The 24484-nt window shown below is 48.6% G+C and overlaps 2 protein-coding genes across 2 annotated transcripts; one reads left to right on the forward strand and one right to left on the reverse strand.

Annotated features, from left to right (window-relative positions):
• Nucleotides 1-874: 874 nt before the first annotated feature.
• On the reverse strand, nucleotides 875-3526 carry Ppp1r3e (protein phosphatase 1 regulatory subunit 3E). Its single transcript, XM_075949586.1, has 2 exons — nucleotides 1527-3526; nucleotides 875-1435 (listed from the first exon to the last, which is right to left on the reverse strand). The coding sequence occupies exons 1-2, from the start codon at nucleotides 1941-1943 to the stop codon at nucleotides 1013-1015; spliced, it is 840 nt and encodes a 279-aa protein (XP_075805701.1). The 5' UTR covers nucleotides 1944-3526; the 3' UTR covers nucleotides 875-1012.
• A 3380-nt stretch (nucleotides 3527-6906) lies between these two features.
• On the forward strand, nucleotides 6907-23962 carry Pabpn1 (poly(A) binding protein nuclear 1). Its single transcript, XM_075950139.1, has 11 exons — nucleotides 6907-7042; nucleotides 7480-7919; nucleotides 8526-8671; nucleotides 17707-17786; nucleotides 19215-19558; nucleotides 19908-20022; nucleotides 20643-20710; nucleotides 21389-21495; nucleotides 22144-22231; nucleotides 22315-22466; nucleotides 23227-23962. Exons 2-11 carry the CDS (start codon nucleotides 7488-7490, stop codon nucleotides 23264-23266), a joined length of 1572 nt encoding a protein of 523 aa, XP_075806254.1. The 5' UTR covers nucleotides 6907-7042; nucleotides 7480-7487; the 3' UTR covers nucleotides 23267-23962.
• The last annotated feature ends 522 nt before the right edge of the window (nucleotides 23963-24484 follow it).

The following is a 24484-nucleotide window of genomic DNA, read 5'->3' on the forward strand; positions in this document are numbered from 1 at the left end:
GTTTCTAACCTGTTCTGTGCCAGGAACAGATTATAAAACACCAAACGGAGCCCGGAGAGCATAGTGGCTCACACCAATAACCCCAGCACAGCAGAGGCTAGGACAGGAGGGCTGCGAGTTGGAGCCAGCCTGGGTTAGAGACCTTGTCTGAAAACAAACAAAGGTAGTCTTAAAGGGCCACCTAACTCAAATCCAATTTCTCATAGAGCAACCTGGAGCCCCAAAAGATAAAATAACCTGCTCAACCGTACAGATACTCGGTAGTTTCCTCTTTTTCAGAGGCACAAAGAATAAATTAGCAGTGATTTTCATGATTCGCTGTCCCTTGACAAAGTCCATAAAGTGCTTCCAGGTCTAAGAAGGCACCCAGAAAAGTAAGGCTGGCATTCATTTTTCTGGAAGCCTGACTATGCAGCCCCTCAGATGCCCCATTATTTGGCTATTATAAAAAAAAGGGCAGGCCCGGAGTTAGTTTTGCCACCAACTATATTCTTTACGAGGCTTGCGCGGTGGCTGAAGGACTCTCTCTCCTTGAAGGCCGAAGTCAAGAACTGCTGAGAATCAAGCGAATCCAACTGCCAGGGCCCAGGGGGCAATAGTCAAATTCCTGGGGTTAAGCAAGGCAATTTCGGCTCAGATAAAGCTAGGATGGGCAGGACATGGGGACCTGAAGGTGGTAAGGCCAGTAAGAGGGAAGCAATCCGACCGACTTCACACGTCAAGGTTGCTCGGTCCGTAATGCTCAATCCGTCCAAGGGGGGCACAACTTCCCAGATCCCTTCTGGCCTCCTTTCTCGAATTCCTTGAGTTCCTTCCACTTACACCCACCTGCCGTTTCCCACCCTAATCTCTCTGAGCTTCGCAGACGGTTTCCAGCCACCTCCGCTTGACTCTCTGGGAAGACACTCCACCCACCTGCCAATTGTGGTCCCCGGGTTCCTGGCGCCACAGCCCTCCCCCCACGCCTGGGTGCCCCTGTGTTTTCCCTGCTGTGGCCGGCAGGAGCCTAGTCTCAAATAAAATGGATCCAGCCCTGGGTCTCCGCGGCTCCGGCACCACCAGGATGCTCGGGCCCAAGTAGTGCGTAATCACGGCCGCCGTTGTTGTCCCAGAACTCGCGGCCGATCACACGGTAGCGCAGGGCGAAGAGCAGAGCGCCGCCGACCGGAGGCGCCGGCAGGCGGAAGGAGAAGCGGTCAGCCCGCGGTGGGGCTGGGGCCGGGCCGGCGTAGGCGGCGGGCGACTCCCGCAGGCTGCGCCAGCCGTCCGCGCTCCAGCGCACGCTCACGCGCTTCTCGTAGGCCAGGTCCAGCACGCGCGCGCTCCCGGCCACGCCCAGAGGGCCCGCGTCCGCGCGCTCCAGGCAGATGCGCTGCGCCTGCAGCCGGGCGGCGAAGCCGGGCTCGCGGGCGGGCTCCAGGGCGGCGCGCGCCTCCTGAGGAGAGAGGGCGGGGAGGCAGGTCAGGGGAGGAGTTGGAGCGCGAAGGCCGGGGTCCGGGGGGGAGGGGGGGAAGCGGGGCGCCTACCTGGAGGCCGCGAGCGCGCGGCGGGCACGGCGCGAAGTGGCGCAGGGCGTCCCTCTGCAGTTGCACCTGCACGTGGCGGGGCACCCGGGGCGGTTCCCCCGGGCGGAAGCGGCGTACCACGGCCAGCTCCAGCCCCAGCGCGTCGGCGAAACGCACTCGCTTGCGAGTGTCAGGGCTGCGGCTGCGGGCTGCCCGTGCCCCGCTGCCACCTGCGGGCGCAGAGCGGGCCCTGCGCCCCCGATCCCGCACGTGAGCCCGCGAGCGGGCACCGGGCCGGGTCCCGCCCTCCCCCGGCTCCTCCTCCGACTCCTCCTCGAGGCTGGGCCGCTGGCTGCGGTAGTAGGCGCGCTCGGTCAGCGCGGCTATAAAGCTCAGGTTGCGAGGGATGTCGGTGCGCGGAGGCCGCTCGCGGGACATGACAGCCCTGCTCCCCAGCGGGGCCAGCGCACAGTACCCGGCGCGTCCTCGCTCGCCCGCCCGCCTGCTCTGCGGCCGCGCATAAGGTGGAGGGCTGCTTCGGCAGCTGCGGGCCGTGGACTCTCCTTGCAGTCGCCTCGCGTGCTTGGCCTGGCTGGTTTCCTGGACCACCTTTCCCTCCCTTTGGCGGTCAGCCCCCGTGTCTTAGGCTGTCCGTCCTGCCTGCTTCCAGCTGTCTGCTCTGAGCGTGCGCTCAACGGCGCTCACCCTTCGGTTCTGCGGGCCTCGCTGACCCGGCCCCCGCCCACAGCCCTCTGACAGGTGGCTCGGTATCCGTCTTCACTGCTGCACCAGGGGGCGGGACTGAGTCCACCCTTGGGGTCCCAGATGAGTTTCTCCAGTAGTGAGAAGGGACAAAGCGGGGAGGAAAGAAATCTTTCGTTTCCTCGCACAGGAAAGTTCAAAATGCCGAGGGTTTAATTCTCCCCAGACCTCAGTGTTTTCTCAAACCTAGGCTACAGGTTTGGGATAGGGGTGAGGATGGGTGTAGTGAAAGAAAGTCCACGAATTCTAGGTAGAGTCTTTCAAGTAGAAAACGTCAAAGGATGAGCGGTGGACATAGGACTGCTATTTTTCATTTTCATTTTTGAAAAATACGCTAGTGACAGTTTTACAATGGCATGTAAAATGTTTTCTAATTTCTCTACTGACCGTTTGTCAAAGACTAGTTTCATTTTTTAAGAAATTCTGTGTATGGAGTCGGAGTTTATGTATACCGGAGTGCAGGTGCCCACAGGGATCAGAGGGGGACATCAGATACCAGCTACCGTGGAGCCGGAGTAACAGGTAGATGTGAGCTGCTAGAAGCCGGTGCTGAGAATCCACTAGGGCCCTCCAGAAGACTGGCATGTGTTCTTAACTGCCGAGCCATCTCTCCCGCTCTCTACAGGGTTTTATAATACAAAGCACTAGGCATTATTATAGTATTTGTGATTGTTACAAATATTACAGATGAGAAAATAGAGGGAAAAGAGCTGTGCCTAGTGTCGCGGTTACTAACTATGGAGCTAGGATTAGGGCCTCAGCAGCTGAACTCTAGTGAACAACATTAAAACTGTTAATGACAATACTAGTATTTTCATTAAATGATAATATTAACATCTAATATAAAAGTGGAAGTTAGGGGCTGGGAAAATGGCTCAGTGCTAAGAGCATGCACTACTCCAGAGGATCTGATGTCCTCTTCTTGCCTCCGAGGGCACCTGCACTCACATAAACACATAATTAAGATGAAATATATATGTTGGGCATGTTGGCGCACACCTTTAATCCCAGCACTCGAGAGGCAGAGGCAGGAAGATCTCTAAGGCTGAGACCAGCCTGGTCTACAGAGTGAATTCCAGGACAGCCAGGGCTACACTGAGAAACCCTGTCTTGAAAACCCCAAGTAAAGCCATGTGTGGTGGCACAGGCCTTTAATTCCAGCAGGGGGAGGCAGAGGCAAGTGGATCTCTGTGAGTTCAAGGCCAGCCTGTCTACAGAGCAAGTTCCAGGACAGGCAGAGCTGTTACACAGAGAACCCTTGTCTCAAAAACAAGAAACCAACTAAACAAACAAACAAACAAAAAATGAAGGAAAGAAAGAACAAACTCTAAATAAGTAAATAAATAATAAAATGGGACCAGGAATGATCTCTGTGAGTTCCAGGGCAGCCATGACTGTGTCTTTTTGAGCCTGTCTCAAAAAGAAAAGAAAATACTAGAGTAAAAATGAAATCTCTAAATTTATTTATTTGGGGTGCTGGGGTTTGAACCCAGGGCCTCGAGCATGCTGGGCAGATACTCTCCCACTGAGCTCACGAAGTCTCTAGATTTGCTACAGGATGGTTTAACCAAACAACAGAAGTGCCTCAAGTGGAAACAGAGAGTGAGACCTATGCTATCTTTTTATTACACAGTGAGACCTATGCTATCTTATTATTACACAGTGAGACCTATACTATCTTATTATTACACAGTGAGACCTATGCTATCTTATTATTACACATTCATCCCTGTGTGTGCTTTCACAGCAACATTAAACACAGCAATCCTAGCTAGGACTCATTTTAAAAACCATATTGCGTTTTGTTTCTCATTTCACACATAAAATGCACGAACATACTTTATGTCTTAAGGTGTAAAATAACTGTACACTAATTAATCTTACAGTCAGGCAGTTTAAAGGGATCCTCCTCACACTGGTAAAATAATAACATGTCACTGAAGTAAAATCAAGGAGGTTCCCGGATGGTTGACAACCTGGCGTTTTTGGCAAAGGCTTTGCTGTCCTGTTTACAGTTTGCTGTATCATACCTTGGCTTTGCAGTGTGGGGCTGGGAAGATATAGAGCTTTGAACTAGATATAAACTGCTGTCTGACAATTCTGTTCTGAGTGCTCACACTGACATTCAATCTTTCTTCCAAATCAGTGTTTATTTTTTGAACAGCAACAGCAGTAATCTTTAAACATCTGCCTGGAACTGCTCAGAGATTGGCCAGAGGTGTCAATTGATTCATTTACTCAACACTTACTGTTGGCTTATTTGAACATGAAGACACAAATTTGAGTAAACCGCAGCCCTGGCTGTCAAAGAGCTTAAAAATCAAAGGTCAGACAGAAACATATTAGGGTCTCTTAAGGTCAGCAACAACAGCAAAGTCAGTGTGGGGTGCAATCCTGTAATCCCTGCACCGATCAAGAGGTGCAGGTAGAAGGTTCATCAGGGTTCTCTTCATCAACACAGTGAGGTCAAGGCCAGCCTGGACTACGCAAGACCTCACGGCAAAACACAGCCACAAAGTATATTCATGTCAGGTAAATGTCTTAGAGTAAACCATATTGCAAATGCAAGCCTCAAACTAGACCCGCTTTAAAAACAGTGTGTGTGTGTGTGTGTGTGTGTGTGTGTGTGTGGTGTGTCTTGTTGGTGGCACCTAGAATGATCACTCCAAGAACAAAGGAGAAATGAGTATGGGTGGAAGGATATAACTAAGAAAGAGTGGAATATAGGCTGTATGTTCACAGAGAACTGAGTAAGAACTCGAGTAAGAACTGAGTTCGAGGCCAGCCTGGTCTATAAATCCATTGCTGTGGATTCTAACTATAAGAGCAACATTGACTGCCAAAGGGATGAAACGGTCATTTTAAGACAATACACTGTCAAAGTTCAAACTTATGGGTTAGACTGATGCAGATTTAAGTCCTAACTGCTCTCCTCGGTGTGTGGATTTGGGCAAATGATTTAACCTGTCCAAACAATCCTCAGTTTCCTTTTTCATGGAATAAGGGCTAAGCAACTTAGAGATGATGTAAGAAGAAAAATTACACACGTAAAGAAAGTGCTGTGGCTCGCCTGTAATGACGCCAGTCTAGAAAGCTGGCAGAGACAGGTAGTGAGTTCCAGGCCAGACTCACCTACGAAGGAGAGAGACAGACAGAGAGAGAGTCCGCACAACGCGTTGCTGCTACCCTCACCGTGGCTTCCCTGATGGCTGCACAAACGGGCGCCCGGGCTAATGGGAGAAGCAAGGAAAGCAACAAAACTGAAGCGAAGCAGCACAATTGGGCTGCCTCTTTCTGGTCTCAGCTAGACGGGTTTTTTCCTTTAGTTTTGCTTTGCTTTTCAGGACAGAGTTTCTCTGTGTAACCGACCTGGAACTCGCTTTGTAGGCCAGGCTGGCCTCAAATTCACAGAGATCTGCCTGTCTCTACCTCCTATGTGCTGAGGGTGATGTAGACCTTTAATCCTAGCAGATCTGAGACAGAAGCAGGCAGATCTCTGCAAGTTCGAGGCCAGCCTGGTTTATAAAGTGAGTTCCAGGATAGCCAGGGCTACACAGAGAAGAAACCCTGTCTCAAAAAACAAATATACACATAAATATAAATCCACGTATAAGATAGATACATGTAATCTGTAAAACAGGTATTAACCTTAACGTTGGCAACCTGCATTTAGGGAGGGTGGGTATGATTAGTAGGCATGAGTCCATTTGTGCCTTTGTTTGACCCTTTTAAATAATGAGAATTAATTCATGTGGTGGGCAAAACATAACGAAAATCAATCTGATTACAAAAGACGAAGGGTGCTTGTGGACGCTGCAATGCAAGGCCTCGCGCCCTGGTGCCCAGCTGAGGCTCCAATCCAGGGAGAGCCCACTGCATTAAGGGTCCGGAGGGAAACTGGATTTCTGTTTCGTGTCTCTTATAGTCCCACAAGGGTAAGGTGCTGTTCCCAAGTTAAAGGGGACTGTTCTTCTTTCCCCAGGCACATAATCCAAAGCTTGGAAGTTCAACAAGTGTATGAACAGGACAGACCTTCCGGAAATGCTGAATTTGCACCGAGATGATGGGGCCGGGTGTGTTTCTCTGGCTACGCTGCGGGCTCGGCAAGCAAGCCGGCCGGCTCCGGTCACCATGGCCTCCGAAGTGCGTTTCAATGGCCCTCTCTTCCAGGAGTTGTGGCTCTTCCCAGCCCTGCCTCCCAGCCCCGCCCCTCTCTCTGGACGCGTCTCTGGGTCCCATCATCACCCGGCGCCGGGCCCTCCCTCCTGGCCCCCCCTCCCTCTCGTCCCCCCTCCTCCCTCCTTCCTTCCTTCCCTTCCTCCCTCCCTCCCTCCTAGTTCCTCCACCAGGAAACAACCGGATCCGGATCCCGGCTGCGGCCTGACCCGTGAGATTCCCTAACCTGGCTGGCGGGCGGGGTTGGAGACCAGCCACGGGTGGGAGAAAGGGAGGAGCTGGGCCTTTGGGCTGCACTTGGGGGAACCGGGAGTAAAGATGGTGTCGGCAGGAAGCCCGTGGACCCGGGTCTCCCAAGAGGCCAGTCATTAAACATGGAATCGGCCACACAGCTGGCAAAGCCTTGGAAGCTGGGGCCCAGTCCCAGGAGCTGCAGTTCCAGCCCTTTCCGGGCCAGACCCAGATCCCTGGCCTTTTTCATCTAGTTCTGCTCTCTCCCTCCCTTTTCCAGGGCTACACTCTGGCCGGGAGGATGAAAGGCCTCAGCAGGGAGCTCCCTGCCACCAGCACTGGGTCCTAAGAGCTGCCATCCAGGCTGGGTAAGTGTCTTCTTCCTTTCTGCCCCACACAGCCCTTGCTTTCCCCATCTTGCTCTTTAGTCCCTGTCGCCTCCCTACCTGTGCCTCTGTCAGCATCTTCACATTATGCTCCTGGGGGGTCCTAAGCCTCCTCCTATAGCCAAAAAGGTGTGTACCGTGGGGGTGGGGCACAGAGGTGTCATACAGCTGGTATTGTCATATGAAAGGAATCTGAAGTAGTCTAAAATTAAAATTTAATTTGACATGTAATACGTGGCCAGCTGCTTGTGCCTGGAACCCATCTCATGACAAACCCTTTGCTCTTGCTTGTCCCTGTCTAGTGGTCTCTGGGCATTTCACCTATCCCAGGAGCTTGGCCAAATAGGAAATGTCCCCTCTGGGTCTCTTTTAGTATTTTCTATCTATTTATGTCAGTCTGTCATCCTTGCCTCTTCTAGCCGCCCGGATGGCGACCCCAGCCTCAGCCCCAGACACACGGGCTCTAGTGGCTGACTTTGTAGGCTATAAGCTGAGGCAGAAGGGTTATGTCTGTGGAGCTGGCCCTGGGGAGGGCCCAGCAGCTGACCCGCTGCACCAAGCCATGCGGGCTGCTGGAGACGAATTTGAGACACGCTTCCGGCGCACCTTCTCCGACCTGGCTGCCCAGCTACACGTGACCCCAGGCTCGGCCCAGCAACGCTTCACCCAGGTTTCCGACGAACTTTTCCAAGGGGGCCCCAACTGGGGCCGTCTCGTGGCATTCTTTGTCTTTGGGGCTGCCCTGTGTGCTGAAAGTGTCAACAAAGAAATGGAGCCACTGGTGGGACAAGTGCAGGATTGGATGGTGGCCTACCTGGAGACGCGCCTGGCCGACTGGATCCACAGCAGTGGGGGCTGGGTAAGAAGCTTCTCAATTGCTGCCCTACACATCCCTCTGCAAAGTTGCTCTTCATGGGAAAATGGGGCCTTTGATTGGAGGCTGGGGCATTTGTGCTGGGAAGGAGCCATTGGGGCTGAGTTCCCCTATTTAAGTGGCGTCAGACTGAAAGCATCAAGCTAACTGTCCTCCAGGGCTACCATGCAGTAAGCGCAGGATGGGTTTCACGGTCCCAAGCAGACGACCGAATACAGAGTTTTATAAACAGTACCCAAAGAGCCTTCAGAGAAAAGGTGTGCCCCTGAGTACACAGCCTGGACAGTGGGGAGGACCAGGGATGGGTCGTGGTTAGTCAAGTCTTAGCAAAGGATGCCAGTTCTGAGCAGAATTGTTTGCCAAGGAAAAGATGGGGCTCACTTGATGCAGACAGTGCAAAGGAGCCAAGTACCCTGGGCAGGGGGTTAGAGGGCTCCGGGGGCGTGTAGGCAGTAGAGCTTTGGTGAGAGGGACTGGGTGTGGGCAGTGCTCACAGTGGATGGAACTGGAACTCTTCCTTCCCTCTTCTCTCCACTCTCCTTTCCTGATATCCCTTTCTCCTTCTTTCTCTACTTCCCTTCTCTCCCACAGGCGGAGTTCACAGCTCTATACGGGGACGGGGCCCTGGAGGAGGCACGGCGTCTGCGGGAGGGGAACTGGGCATCAGTGAGGACAGTGCTGACGGGGGCTGTGGCACTGGGGGCCCTGGTAACTGTAGGGGCCTTTTTTGCCAGCAAGTGAGAAAGTCTAGGGCCAGGTGGGGCTAGGTGTGGCTAGGGGGCCAGGAGAGCTGGAACAGAACAGAGAATGATGCCCTTGGAAGAAATTGGATGGTCATGGAACAGAAGGACAGGGGAAGGTAGTGTGTGAGGGAGCCAAGCTTGCCAGGCAGGTGGCAAGAAGAAACATTGAGGAATGTTTCAAGGCCAGGAGCTCAGATGGAGTCATCGCAGGACTTGGGGAGAGGTAGGAGGCTCCAAGGAAGGTGAACTTATTTCAAGAATTGTGTCGTCCTCCCCCCCCCCCCCCAGTGAATGGGGTCTAAGGAACCTAGGATTCACCTCCCTTTGGAATGGAAGCTTGGTGATTAGGTGACTGGATGAATGCTATGGCTGTGGGCTGCATGGGCACACGTGTGCATGTTGCACATGCACGCACGCTCATGTGCATGCTGGGCTGTTTGTCAAATCTGGTGATGGGATATTTTGAGAAAACATTCCTTCTTGCAGTGACAAGAACAAAGGGCCAGCTCACTGGCCTTCTCCCCGCTGTCCCTGCCCTTGACCTTATGCCTCCAGGCTGAGGGAGGATGACTGTATCTAGATGAGGACGCTGGCACTGCCGAAGTTGTTGGCAGGCTGTGGAGAGAGAGGTCTGCAGCCTTGATCTTCATCGGCCCCCTGCTGTGTGCACCTTTGCACTTGGGCTGACAGAGGGCAAGGCTGTGGAGCCTGCCACCTTCCCCTCCAATGGGGGCACAATGGTGCCTAAAGTGTTGCCTATTTCTGGAACCTCTCTATCCAGCAGAAACTCTAAATTGGGGCTCTAATTTTCCTTTAGAGGATGTGGACATAAATGCCGACCTAGAATTGTTTGGGTCCCGAGCGGTCTCGGTGAGACACGATGCCTTGAGAGGTCCATTCCAGCTCTGAGCCCCTCGGGTGTGATGGTGACAGATACTCCTTGACTGGCTCATTCTGTGTGACGGGTTCTGGTGCTGCTTTATCAGAGACCAGGTGTGTGGGTTCTAGAGTACCTACCATGACCTAAACACGTGTATGTTTCCTTTGAAGCCATGCTCTTTGCGTAGGTATTGTCAACACGGAGTCTCTGATGACGCTAGCATTAGAACTCGCAGTCCCGTCCTCTAGAACAAATCGGGACTATAGCCTTTTCTGTTGAGGGAGAAATGCATGCCCTGAGCCAGACCTCACTGCTGCTCCTCACTGCTGACTTGTTCACAGTGCTCTGAACCCCAGCTGCGATGCTGAGCGCCGCTCGGCTGAGCTAGACCACAGCTGACTCGACTACTTTTCACTTGGTCCGAGAATGTGGCATCATACTGTGCTTGCTAGAATGTGGGACCAAATTGGCCTCAGGTGTTTTGTCCAGACTCTTCTTTGGAGAGGGTTGCACTTTTTCATAGTGTCTGTTGGGGGTGTGGTAGGCTGCATGTGCCAGTCGGCGTGCTGATCCGAGAAAACTCAGAGCTATCTGTAGCAAGCAGTAGGGGTGCAAGGCTCCGACTTGCTCAGGACAAACCAGGCCAGTGGTTTTCAAACTGCTTGGCAGGGCCCCGAAGTGTTCTAGGGGTTGTCTCCTCAGGAGTCCTTAAGGAGGTGGGGGGGTGGAGGGCTGCACAGACTGGGCAATTTGCCCTCAGACAGAACAGCTCCCCTTGTAGCTGTCTTATGTATGTATCGGGGTTCAGGGTAAGATTTTACTTGTGGTAAGGGCTTTGCTGCTGAAAAAAAGTTGGAAAACCACTGACTAGACCATCTGCTCCACAGGGAGCCTGTGCTCCTTCAAGTTCAGGGAAGGTGCTTTGCTCTGTCCTTCCCGCAGGACACCTGCCCAAGTTAGCATTCCTGGAGGCCTTTAGCGCACAGACGCCGGGAACCATGGCCGGGTTACCAGCATGCTCTGCTCACAAGCCTTCACGAGGGTGGAGGACAGAGGCTCTTAGGAGATGGTAAAGTGCTTGGTCTGGATTCCCAGAAGCTTAGCTCAGATGGGACCAAGTGGGGAGGTGTGACCTGTCCTTCGCTTCCCTTAAGGGCCAGCAGAAACCCAGAGACTTCCGTCAGGGAAACCAGGGACTGTCTGGAGAGCCATAACGTTCCTTTGGAATAGCTCTTGGCCAAGAGGGCTGAGTATGGCTCCCGACTTTTAAATCCATTTCATTTTTTTAAACTGAGGGAAATGGATATAATTTTTCAGATTAAATAGGTGGAGAGGATGTTCCTGCTCTCCAAGCCCGAAGGGACAAATAGGGACTTAGCTTATTGGCCAAGGAAAGAGCAGAAGCGGGGCAACTCAGCCCTGAGATTATTAACCCCACTCCCCATTCACACTAGGACACACATATTCTATTTTACTTTTTTAAAATCATAAACGGCAGGAGAACAGATTTGGTTAGTTTAGAAGAAGAGAAAAGCTCTATAAATATAAATATATATTCCTGTATTTTTATTTAATAATTTATAAATGCCAAGTTCATTTGACTTTTATTTTTGTGTAATATGTAATGGTCGTATTAAAAATAAATAAAGCCCAGAAATTTAACGAGAAGTACTGAACAGGGTTTTGTGACTTCTATATTGTACAGCCTGGGTTTTAGAACATTCCCTAAACAGCCATTTCTTATGAACATAACCTTGTCAAGGGAAATAATTAGAGTTACAGGGATTTGGGGAAGTATTGAGATTAAAAAAAAAATCACAATACCCTAACCTGGCCAAACACTCAGTCTAAGAACTCTATATTAAATGGTATAGGCATATGGTGCATTGGGAGCCCCCCAACACTCCAATCCCCTCCCCAGTATCCTGGCTTGGTGTGGTAGCAGACTGCAATCCAGCAGTAAGAGGTGGAGACAGGAAGGTTGGCCACCCAGGTACATTGTGAGTTTAAGGACAGCCAAGGCATCATGAGACCTTGTCTCTAAACCAATCATCAGAAAGCAAAAGAGAAATTAATAAATGAAGGTCATTCTTAAGTAATATTCTCAAATACAAGAGCTAGGCTGAGGTCAGCCTGGTCTACGTAGCAAGTTCCAGGACAGCCAAAGCTGCACAGAGAAACCCTGTCTTGGAAAACCCTAAAAATAAAAAAAAGAAAGAAAGAAAAGAAAAAGAAAAAGCCAGGCTGTGACCTCTGCTGTGAGTTTCTGGGCAGCCAGAAAACTGGAAAACAGAGTCAAAGCTTTCCAGTTCCTCGGAAGGCACAGTTTTCTCAAAAGATGCTTAGTGGCACAGCTGCTGGCAAGTGGAATATTCTAGCCCTGTCCTTTTAGAAATTCCAAGTAGGGATCCAGACAGTCTTAGGTTTGCTGTATCAGCCTCACTAGAATTTAATCCAAATGTTACTTTATGATGATCTGGTTGCTGAACTGTAGATGTCCAAAGAGACGACGGCTGTTTATATAAGTTCTCTGTAAATGCCACTCATCCAGATGGCACTTTTAACAAAGTTGGACAGCACTTAGTTACGATTTCTGAGCACTGTGAGCGTAGGGAGGCTAGGTTGGGGTGGTTCTGGCCATGCTGTGATTCTAGTGCAAAGACCTCAAGTGTAGGTTTAGCTGGTACTACACAGCTCCAAGCCAGTCCAGGCTGCAAGAGAAGACTCATTGTCAGGGAAATAGTAAAACCAAAACCCTACAGTTTCTGACAAATGGGTACATTATAGATACTCTTTATTAATAGTTTGTTTGCTTTTTATTTATTTATTTATTTTTTTGAGAACAGGATTTCTCTGTAACTGTTCTGACTGTCTTAGAATTCGCTTTGTGGACCAGGCTGGCCTTGAATTGAAAGAGATCCACCTGCCTCGGCCTCCCAAGCGCAGGGATTAAAGCCATCACTGCCTGGCTTCTTTTCTCTTTTGAAACAGGATCTTGCTTGTAGTTCAGACTAACCACAGACTCACAGTTTCTGGATTCTAGGCTTATACCAGCATGTCTGGATGTGGTTATGGGGAGCGATATAAATAATATAAACACAACCAGAAGCTAGATGCCAGTTATAGTCCCAGCGTTTGGGAGATAAAGGCAGGAGGATCAGGTAGTTCAGTGCCAGTGTTCAACACACACATAGAAACAACAGAAATTTTGAGCAGAAAACATAATATAATGAACTATATGATTGTCTTCTACTCATTGTTCACTCTTAGAGAAAATGTTCAAATATTTGGTGTGTGTTTAGTACAGCGCTAGGCATGCAGGCAAAAAGAATAGAAAGCCACCTTGGCTCACAATTTGCTTACGCTCTAGGAAGGGAAACAAAGATTTCATAACGTGTTAGAAGATAGTAACGACTATGAAGAAAGATGTAGCACACACCTTCATCCTGGTACTAGAGAGGCACTGGCAGGCAGATCTCCGGAAGTTCAAGGCCAGCCTGGCCTAGTGTGAGACCATGTCTAAAAATACTTTAAGAAAAGCAAGGTTGGAAATATGTATGTATTCTAATTTTAAATCAGATGGCCAAGGGGACCCTCATGTCCAAGGCAACAGTAAACCATGAATGGGGTAATTGAAAACATTCATTAGCATGTTAAAAAGTTTCTGTATTTTCTTGTAAAACTCATGAAGATAGTGTGTTAAGTGTGAAGGGTCATACTTTGTGTGTGTGTGTGTTTCCTATTTAAACAAAGACTTCAACAAGAGTACATCAAGATACCATTTGTGCTTTTGTCTAATGGGTAGATTTTGTTCTTTCTGCTCTCAGTATGTTCTGATTTGGGAGGAGTAATGAACATAAACATCTGACACAGCACCTTAAAGCACATTCTGAAATAGCTAACCAGTCAAGCCCAGTGGAGGGCATATATATTTGCAATCTCACTATTCCAGGGGCAGGAGGATCACCAACAGTCAGGGGCCAGTCTGTTTAGATATGAGTTCTAAGCCAGCCAGGGCTACATAGGCAAACCCTTTATGAAAAGATTAGTCACTCAGTGGGTTAGTGAGATGCTCAGTAGCTAACAGTGCTTGCCACCATGCCTGACAGCCTGAGTTCAGTCCCACATGGCAGCAAGACCACCAAGTCCTGAAAGCTCTTCTCTTACCTCCACACAAGTGCCAGGACATGTGTGTTCCCCACCTCAAATAAATATATGTAAAAAGAAAAAAGAGCCAATCGGTGTAGCTAGTGAGATGATTGATTGGTTAAGGGCACTTGCTGCTCGATTGTGGAGAATGGAGTTCAGGTCCCAGTATTGTGTCGGGTAGTTCATAACTACCTGTCACTCCAGCTCCAGGAGATTAGTCACCTTCTGGTATTTGTGGGCACCAGAGCACACAGACAAATACAAAAATTAAATAAAATGTTTTAAAGTTATCCAATCAAAACTGAAATTAAGCAGTCCTAGTAGCAGCCCTTTCTCATTTAAATGTCCATTCTACTTTCTTGTGAGGTCTGAGCCAAGATGTTGACACAAGCAAGGTCAGGCAATATTAGAAGATACCAAGATCTCTGTAAGATAGGGATGAGGGGCTGGACAGATAGCTCAGCAGTTAAGAGTGCTTACTGCTTGTAAACAGAAGCTGCTTGTTTGGCCCCCTACTGCCCAGACCCAAATAATCACACAGAAGCTATATTAATTACAACGCAGTTTGGTCTATTGGTTCAGGCTTCTTATTAACTCTTTTTTTTATGTTGCCCTTTCTTTAAGATTTTATTTATATATTAAGTATACAGTGTTCTGCCAGAGGAGGGCACAAGATCCCATTATAAATGGTTGTGAGCCACCATGTGGTTGCTGGGAATTGAACTCAGGACCTTTGGAAGAGCAGCCAGTGCTCTTAACCTCTGAACCATCTCTCCAGCCCCTTAACTAACTCTTACATCTTTAATTAACCCATTTCTACTAATTTATATTTTACGACAAGGCTCGTGGTTTGTTACCTCTTGCTTCTTGAGCTGCTACATAGCGTCCTCTGACTCTACCTGTTCTCTCTATCTCTGTTCAGATTTCCTGCCTGACTTTGCTCTACTAAGCCATTGACCAAAACACCTTTATTTATCAACCGATAAAAGCAACACATGTATAGAAGGACATCCCACATCATCTCCTCTTTTCTGTCTAAATAAAAAAGGTTTTTACTTTAACATAGTAAAGTTACATATAGCAAAACAGTTATCCAACAAGAATTATAGTTACAATATTTAGTCCTTTTACATTTGGCAAATTAAGGAAAATACTGTCATCTATTCTATCTTTGTGAGTCTAAAGTTTTATATCTAGCTTATCTAACAAACGCTGCTCATTCATTTCCTGTCCGCCCAGCCCCGAATAATCACATAGAAACTATATTAATTACAATACTGTTTGGCCAATGTCTCAGGCATATTTCTAGTTAGCTCTTACATCTTAACCCATTTCCTATCATAAAGCTGTGTATTATAAAGTTGTAGCCTACCGGTAGGTGTCTTTCTCCTTCGGCAGCTACATGGTGCCTCTCTGACTCCGTCTAATTCTATATATCTCTGTTCAGATTTCCCACCTGGCTTTGCTCTGCTAAGCCACTGGCTGAAAGAACTTCATTTATCAACCAACAAAAGCAACATATATACAGAAGTACCTGGGGGTTCACGTCTCAGCATCTATAGAGCAGCTCACAACTATCTATACATCCAGGTCCAGGGAATCTGACACCCTCTTTTGGCTTCTGGGGACTCCCCCTTCATACAAGTGTTAGATGTAAATCCACACAGGCACATATATACATACACATAAAAATAGTAAGTTTTTAAAAGAATACCACAAGGTTCCAAGTCTTATGTCAGCACTGTCCAGTGAAAAATAATGCAAGCCACAATTAGAGTTCTACACTATTCTAGACACCTCATTAAAAATATAATAGCAGCTGGGTGGTGGTGGTGCACACCTTTAATCCCAGCACTTGGGAGGCAGAGGCAGGTGGATCTCTAAATTTATTCCAGGATAACCAGGCTGGCACAGAGAAATCCTGTCTTGCTGGGCAGTGGTGACACACGCCTTTATTTCCAGCACTCAGGTGGCAGAGGCAGGTGAATCTCAGTTCTAGGCCAACCTGCTCTACAGAGTGAGTTCCAATATAGGCTCCCAAAAGAAACCCTGCCTCGAAAAACCAAAGAAAAGGAAAAAAATCCTGTCTTAAACAAAATAAACAAGGAAAAAAAAAAGAAAGAAAGAAAAGAAAGGAAATCAGATACAGCTGCACTTGTACTTGATATATAATCTTACATTCTGCTGCTTTGGCTTGGTATTATTTTTGCAACTTTAAGAATATTTTGAACCTCACAAAAGGTACAAAATACATATATTTGCATAATATGTATAACCTCTCGGGTACAAAATAATCTTTTGTTGGATATTATAGTTTGCTTACATTTTTGTCTCTGGAATTTATAATTTTCAGTGTCATACTTAATATAATTTATGTATTAAAGCAGACAGTGTAGGGAGTTTTTAAAAGGATTTTTCTTTTCTTTTTTTCTTTCTTTTTTTGGAGACAGGGTCTCATGTAGCACAAGCTAGCCTCAACTTTCCTATATAGTTGAGGCTAGCCTTAAACTAATTCTTCGGCTCTGCTCCCAAGTGCTAAGAATTCAGGAGTATGTCTCCACACCTGCCTCTGTAGGTGTTTTGTTTTTCAAGACTTAAAAACTTTTAATGCATGTGTGTGTGGGAGAGAGTATATGCATGTGTGTTGGTGCCTGTGGAGGCCAGCAGATGTCGACACCAAGAGAGCTGAAGCTACAGGTGGTTATGAGCATGGGGTATTGGGGACCAGACTCAGGTCCTCTGTAAGAGGACCAAGCACTCTTGTGTTGTTTTGTTTCTGCGACAGGCTATTGCAGTGTAGCTCTACCTACTCCCTGTAGTGGCTTATTACTAATATTTTAATAAATAAGTCTGGCCCGAAGACCAGAGGCAAAGCTAAAGCCGGTCAGGTAATGGTGACACACACCTTTAATCCCAGGATTTGGGAGACAGAGGCAGATGGATCTCTGTGAGTTCAAGGCTACTCTGGGCTACACAAGATTAATGCAGAAACAAATCCAGGTGGTGGTGTCTCACACCTTCAATCCCAGTCCTAGAGAGTCGTGCCTTTAATCCCAGTCCTAGGGAGTCGTGCCTTTAATCCCAGTCCTAGGGAGTCGTGCCTTTAATCCCAGCACAAGGCTGAGTGCTTGGTTTACAGTGCCTTGATTGAGGTTAAGACTTCTCTCCTGGCTTTAGCTTTGCCTCTGGTCTTCAGGCAAAATACAAATAATATACCACTATAATTCACTCTGATACTCTCTTTGTAGTTCAGACTGGCCTGAAACTTACGGTGTCCTCCTGCTTCAATTTCTCAAGTGCTAAGATTACAGATGTGTATCACAATGTTGAGAAAATCATAACCTCAGGAGGCTGAGGGAGGAGGATCTCAAGTTTGAGGCCAGACTGAGTTACATAATTAAAAAAAAAAAGCTGGGCAGTGATGGCACACACCTTTAATCCTAGCACTTAACAAGGCAGAGGCAAGTGGATCTCCATTTGAGGCCAGCCTGGTCTGGTCTGCAGAGTGAGTTTTTGGACAGCCAAAGCTACACAGAGAAATCCTGTCTCAGAAAAACAAAATAAACTCCAAAGGATTTAGGGGAATATGGTTTGGGAAGCTCTTTCCTACTCAGGTGAGAATCCAATATAAGGAACAGTGGCAGTTAATACAATCATGGGTTTGCCGGAAAGTAGAATTAAAAGTTATTTAATGAAGGGCGTGGTGGCACACACCTTTAATCCCAGTGCTTGGGAGGTTGAGGCAGGCTGATCTCTGTGAGATTAAGGCCAGCCTGGTATATATATTGAGCTTCAGACCAGCCAGAGTGAAGTAGTGAGACCGTGTCTCAGAACCACGCCATCACAACAGAAAGGTATTGCCTTGTTAAATTGGGTGCCAGCAAACGCTGCGAATTTTGAATTGGTTAGAAACAGTATTGGAGAACTTTCTTCAGAAGTGCCCATTTTTTGGTGATTTAACCCTGATGAATCCACAGCAAAAATCTGACTCTTCTTCCAGCTCCCAATCTCCTGAGGTAAGGAACCGCAAGAAGTGGGGACGGCAGTGGGGTGTAATGCGGGTGCTTCTGTCTGACTCTGGTTTGCTTATGGGTTTCTTTGCTCACTCCCCGCCCCCCCCAACCATGGTAACATTTTTGGCGGTGTTTGTGTAAGTTCGCCTCTCAAACTTGTAGTTTGGTCTCTCCTACAAAAAAGTCCTTTGCAGATTGTAGCGCTACTGCTCATCACTCCTATAAACGTGTGGGATTTCTCCTAGAGTTTGGGAATCCTGCCTTGTCCAGGGCCAGCTCGCATGCGGGGTGAAAGGTGGCCCCTAAAAGTTGCAGTCAGCCAATAATCTCATAGCATGTGTACTCTGCTAAGAGTATCACCACTTAGGGATACAAATATAAACAGCACGTGGCCCCTTGTCTGCGGGCGCTCATCACCTAGTTAGGAAACAGCATAAAATCGTTAAGTGCACAGTGGCTAGGCCCACTTGTCTCAAGGCAGGAGGGGAAAGTTGGAAGGCATTCACCACTGAGGTGGCCTGGTTTAGGAGAAACCGCACAACTGGAGAGGCAAAATCTGAATCTCAGGTACAATCATGGAAGGACAAGGGTGGAGGGAGACCTTGCAAACTAGCTGAGTTCTGCTGTGGCTACAGCCACTTAAGGAATGACTTTCAGCTGCCCAGGAAAAAGAGGGTGCTGTGACTGCCTAGACACTAAGGTTGAGGATCTAGACAGAAGATCTATGCAGAACAACGACACAGAACTCCCAGTCTAGATCTGGGCGAGGATTAGTGAGGTTTGTAGTTTGTGTCAAGGCAGCTCCTCACCCCTAAACACTTAAGACCCCAGGCCTACCCCTCTAGGTTTTTGGTTTGATTTTTTTTTTTTTTTTTTTTTGAGACTGGGTCTCTATGCAGGGCTGACTGTCCTGGAACTCTCTCTGTGTAAACCAGGCTGGCCTTGAACTAACAGATTCGCCTGCCTCTGCTTTCCGAGTCCAGGGATTAAAGGTGTGCGCCACCCTGCCCGGCTCAGGAATTCAGTAGCTTTAAACCTCACAACCCTTTCGGGAGCAAGGTTCACCTGTCGCACAACGGGTGTCATCCCGTCGAATCTCACAAGCCAATCGGCATCTGAGAATGGGCCTCTTCAGTGAGGCCTTTGGAAGATTGGTCATTTTCGCTCGCTAGTCTGGGGCCAATCGTGGAGCAGCCTCCATGTTGTCGGCCCGCCCATGGGCGGAGGAGGAGCGGAAAGTCGTCACAGTGTGGGCGTATTGTTACCTAAGGACTCGACAGGAGGTGGGGTGTGTTGATTGACAAGCTTATTTCACCTACCGGGATCCCAGAATTTGGCGCAGCGACCCGCCTTAGAGGTGGGGTCTTATTTGATTGTCAAGGAGAATTCCCCAATCGTATTCGAGCTCGGGGTGACGGGCAGGCGGACTGACTAATGAATCCTCGGCGTGGCCGGCACAGTTCTCCAATCGCCGAGCAGCGGGCCCCAGTCTGAGCGGCGATGGCGGCGGCAGCGGCGGCGGCAGCAGCAGCGGGGGCTGCGGGCGGTCGGGGCTCCGGGCCGGGGCGGCGGCGCCATCTTGTGCCCGGGGCCGGTGGGGAGGCCGGGGAGGGGGACCCGGGGGGCGCAGGGGACTACGGGAACGGCCTGGAGTCTGAGGAGCTGGAGCCTGGAGAGTTGCTGCCAGAGCCCGAGCCCGAAGAGGAGCCGCCCCGGCCCCGTGCCCCCCCCGGAGCTCCGGGTCCTGGGCCCGGCTCGGGAGCCCCCGGCAGCCAGGAGGAGGAGGAAGAGCCGGGACTGGTCGAGGCCGACCCCGGGGACGGCGCCATTGAGGACCCGGTGAGGGAAGGAGGCCGAGCGAGCGGGCCGGGTCATGCGAGGCCCAGAGCTCGGGCGGGAGGGAGGCAGGCGGGGGGTGGGGTTGGGCGGGGAATAACGTGGCTGATGGCGGGCCGGGGCCGTTCGTGAGCGGGCAGATGGGGCCTCGTGGATGCCTAGGGGGGTTCTAGAAAAGGTAGTTTGGCTTATTTTTTTTGTGCTGTTATTTTTTTTCCTTAACTACTACGACTCTGGCACGAGGCGAGGGAAATGGCCGAGCATGGGTGGCTGTGGCCGGCCCAGACAAAATGTACGGCACAGCCCCTGCGTCTGCGGTTAACCTTCTGCATGCCCTGCTCACTCATTGTAGGAGCTAGAAGCGATCAAAGCTCGAGTCAGAGAGATGGAGGAAGAGGCTGAAAAGCTAAAGGAGCTACAAAACGAGGTAGAGAAGCAGATGAATATGAGTCCACCCCCAGGCAATGGTGAGTATATCGGCTCCTGCACATACAGTTCGAATTGTGGGCGGGGGGGTGACCGGCAGTGTGGCCTTCGAAGCTCGAAACCTTGAAGCTGCTTGTCGGAGCAATTTTCTGGGCCGGTGTTGTGGTCATAGTCCATTGTGTGTTCTGTTGACCTTTGTTAGACACAGGCTGTTTTGATGGTGACACTCTTGTGCCTTCCTTTGTCTCATTTAATATGTGTTTCTCTTTGTTCTTCATCTGTCCGTCCGTACCCTTGTGGAGATCGCCCGCTTGCGTTTGACCTTCAAGTCTAATGCTTTCAGTTAGAGACCCCTCGGTTAGGACTTAGAAGATCCTGATAACTGGTAGAAATGGAAGATCTCAGTCCATCCAGTTCTGTTCACGCTGAGGCATTTCAGCCAGAGCAGTTCAATAGAAACTCGGTTTGGGAAATATAAATTGGGATTTTTTTTAAAGGGGATAGTTTCACTAATCTATATTGAAACCCACTATGCTGGGCACTGTTCTAGGTAATGGGTATAGTAGAACAGCCTCAAGTCTTAGCCTCATGGTGGTGGGGGTATATATGTATTGATCCAACAGAAGTATGCTTGCTTAAAATACTTTTTTTTTTCCCCAAGCTGGCCCAGTGATCATGTCTCTTGAGGAGAAGATGGAGGCTGATGCTCGTTCTATCTATGTTGGCAATGTATGTATTGAGGAAGAGTCTGAATAGGGTTTGGGGAGCGTTCAATTTTTTTTTCTTTTGTTTTTATTTTAGGTAGGGTTTGTTACATAGCCCAGACTGGCCATTGTTTCAAAGTGATTCTCCAGTCTCAACCTACTGAGTATTGGCATTATAACAGTACATTGTTGTTTGGGTTTTTGGGGGGAGGGGGAGCGGAGGTTCCCTATGTATCCCTGGCTGACCTGGCACTAGCTCTGTAGTCCAGGCTGGCCTCAAATTCACAGAGATCTGCCTGGGATTAAAGGTGTGTGCCACTATACATGGCCTTATTTTGGGTTTTCTCAGTATAGCCTTGTCTGGCCTGGAATTTGTGCTGTAGAGTGGGCTGGCCTGAAATTCAAAGATCTGCCTGCCTCTGCCTCTCAAGTGCTGGGATGAAAGGCGTGCACTATCACCTGGCAGGAATACATTCTTATTATAGGATGTTACATAATAATTTGAAAGGAATCTCTAGAATTGATTTACAGTTTGGGGCTTGGGGAAGGTTGTGAGGAGACAGAGGTAATGAAATGGTAAGATTCTGGAGTTGGAGGAAAGGGGAACAATATTTGCTGTGCCTTGGACCCAGACTAAAGACGTCTAGGCAGGGTACCTGTTCAGTTTTCCCAGTACTTGTAAAATGAGTGTTCCTTTCCTCAGGTGGACTATGGTGCAACAGCAGAAGAGCTGGAAGCTCACTTTCATGGCTGTGGTTCAGTCAACCGTGTTACTATACTCTGTGACAAATTCAGTGGCCATCCCAAAGGGTGAGTAGGGGAGTAAGTTGAGATCATGTTAGCCACAGTTTAAAATACAGATTGCCTCAAACTCAGATCCACCTGCTTCTGCCTCTGCATTCTAAGTGCTAGGATTAAAGTCTTGAAGCACTGCTTCAAGCCAGACTTAAATGAACATTTAGTATTTTATAAGAAGCGTGTTTTACCTGCAAGTTTATATATGATCAGTGGTTTTCTGTTAACTATCTTCAGAGTCCAGGTAATAAAGGCATGTTTGGGGTGGGGGTTGTAAGCAAGAAGGGCCGCAGCGCCTAGCTGGCACCAGGTGTGGCTGTATGGAAATCTGAGCCTGTTACTTTAATTTTTGTGCTGGAAATTGAACCCAGGGAGTCGGGTGTATGCTGGCGAGTGCTCTTATCTGAGCCATCACACACATTCACCCTTTTTTTACACTTTTTCACCCAGGCTAGTCTGAAACTTGAAATGAGGTTCTACTGCTTCTGCCTACTGAGTAGCTGGGATTGCAGGCTGTGTTCACTGTGCCCGAAAGTAGTTGGAAATTTTTATAAATACAGTACTTAAATAATTATTTTAAAATTTCAATTAACTATTTAGAAGTTAGGTTTAACCTGTGAGTTATTTGTAAAATCCAATAAAATGACAAATGATTCTTTCCAGGTTTGCATATATAGAGTTCTCAGACAAAGAGTCAGTGAGGACTTCCCTGGCCTTAGATGAGTCCCTGTTCAGAGGAAGACAGATCAAGGTAAGCACAGTAAGTGCCTTGGCTGTGGACTCTCTGCAGATTCTCTGCCTTTACCCCGTCTTTCTCTCTCACATCCTTTGCAGGTGATTCCCAAACGAACCAACAGACCAGGCATCAGCACAACAGACCGGGGTTTCCCGCGTGCCCGATACCGTGCCCGGACTACCAATTACAACAGCTCCCGATCTCGATTCTACAGTGGTTTTAACAGCAGGCCCCGGGGTCGAGTCTACAGGTCAGGATAGATGGGCTGCTCCTCTTCCCCGCCTCCCATGAGCCCTTAGGCTTCATCCTCTCCTGATCTGAGGACCCTCGCTCCCTTGTCCTCTTTTTTTGGTTTCTGGGGACTTGGTCCTCCCACGCGTTCAGAGGGAGGAAGTAGTTGCAGGCCAATTCAGTTCTGTTTCCTTGAGCAGAAATTTGATGAGGACAGAGTTCTGAGATGTTTCTTCCTCGGCTTTCTTTCTTTGGGTATTGGTGGCTGTGAAAGTTTTACACTAAGAGTTTGTAAGGCCTCCTGTAGGGAAAGCACTGCTGGGACGTTGTTACTTTTCCCAGAGTTAGGGAGGGGTTTAAATGTTGCTTCCTTGGAAGCATCCATCTGCAGGCTGATTCTCCCACAGCCGTGTGGGAGGGCTGAGGTTGTTCCAAGGTTAGCTGTCTGATGGGCCTAGTGGCACCATCTTGTGGCTGTGCTTGCCTTCTGTCCTTGCACTGAGTTGTCTGTTAAGATAAACCCTGCCTTTTCACCGATAAGGTCTAAGAGCTCTGAAGCACTGGAGAGACAATGGATCTTTTTCTTGACCCTCAGTGTCTTAGATGCACTTCCCTACCCGTTTCTGGAGGCCCCAGTTTGCCAGTTGTTATTTCTGGGAGCGAACACTCACTTTTAAGAGCTCCCTTTGGTACTGGGGCAGTTGCGGGCCCACGGGGAGGGTCTTGCACTGAGCTCTCTAGGAACCATGTTAACACCTAACTCTCCTTCTTTCTTCCAGGGGCCGGGCTAGAGCGACATCATGGTATTCCCCTTACTAAAAAAAGTGTGTATTAGGAGGAGAGAGAGGAAAAAAGAGGAAAGAAGGAAAAAAAAAAGAATTAAAAAAAAAAAAGAAAAACAGAAGATGACCTTGATGGAAAAAAAAATATTTAAAAAAAAAAGATATACTGTGGAAGGGGGGAGAATCCCATAACTAACTGAGGAGGGACCTGCTCTGGGGAGTAGGGGAGGCCCAGGGAGTGGGGCAGGGGCTACATATTCCCTCTGGGGATTCGCCATGGACACATCTCAACTGTGCAAGCTGCTCCCTGTTTCCCTGCTCCCCTTCACCCTCTTTGGGCCTGCTCAGGGGTAGGTGGGCACGGGAGGTAGGGCTTTTTTTTTACCCAGGGCTCTGGAAGGACACCAATCTGTTCAGCTTGTTTCCTTCCCTCGTCTTCTCCCTGCCTTTTGCAGTCCCTGCCTGCCTGCTCCTGTCCTACCAGGTCTACGCCCACCCTGCCCTTCTTTCCTCGGGCTCCCTGCCCCTCCAGTTTGCCTGGTGATCTATTTTGTTTCCTTTTGTGTTTCTTTTTCTGTTTTGAGTGTCTTTCTTTGCAGGTTTCTGTAGCCGGAAGATCTCGCTCCCAGTGGCTCCAGTGTAAATTCCCCTTACCCCTGGGGAAATGCACTACTTTGTTTTGGGGAGTTTTGGGGTGTTTTTGTTTTTCAGGTGTTTTTGTTTTGTTTTATTTTTTCTTTACCTTTTTCCCTTTTATTTGGAGGGAATGGGAGGAAGTGGGAACAGGGAGGTGGGAGGTGGATTTTGTTTATTTTTTTTAACTCATTTCCAGGGGATGGGATTTTTTTTAAATAATGTGTCATGAATAAATAAAGTTGTTTATGAAAAAATTTTTGGTACTTTGAGTGTAAATGCTGTTTACATGCTAGTTTTCAAGTCACAGATGGTTGTTGAGGGGGAAAGTACTAGTGTTTTAGAGAGGTTGCCACTTGTAAATTAGGGTAGAAATTAGATTGCAACTAGCTATAATGTATTCAGTTGAGGGTGGTGGGTCTTCTGATCAGTAAAAAAATTAACAGTGTTGGTGGTTTTTGATATAAAGTCATGCTGCCCTGGTTGATGTGGAACTGCTTGTCTGTCCTTGAAGTTCTGGTGACCCAAGAGCCTACCTTCTCCAGTGCCTGAATTATATATAGGCATGCACGATACCCAGACAGACTAGTATACCTGAGCCAGCTGAGGTGGCGCACACCTT

Source organism: Microtus pennsylvanicus, chromosome 15, assembly GCF_037038515.1.
Source record: "Microtus pennsylvanicus isolate mMicPen1 chromosome 15, mMicPen1.hap1, whole genome shotgun sequence".
In the NCBI taxonomy this organism is placed as follows: domain Eukaryota; kingdom Metazoa; phylum Chordata; class Mammalia; order Rodentia; family Cricetidae; genus Microtus; species Microtus pennsylvanicus.

Coding starts and splice junctions, on each gene's coding strand:
- Ppp1r3e (XM_075949586.1), bottom strand. CDS start 1,943: ATGTCCCGCGAGCGGCCTCCGCGCACCGACATCCCTCGCAACCTGAGC. Junction 1,436..1,526: donor CGCGCGCTCGCGGCCTCCAG/GTAGGCGCCCCG, acceptor CTCTCTCCTCAG/GAGGCGCGCGCCGCCCTGGA.
- Pabpn1 (XM_075950139.1), top strand. CDS start 7,488: ATGGCGACCCCAGCCTCAGCCCCAGACACACGGGCTCTAGTGGCTGAC. Junction 8,672..17,706: donor GGGGCCTTTTTTGCCAGCAA/GTGAGAAAGTCT, acceptor CTCTTCTTCCAG/CTCCCAATCTCCTGAGGTAA. Junction 22,232..22,314: donor TCAGAGGAAGACAGATCAAG/GTAAGCACAGTA, acceptor CATCCTTTGCAG/GTGATTCCCAAACGAACCAA.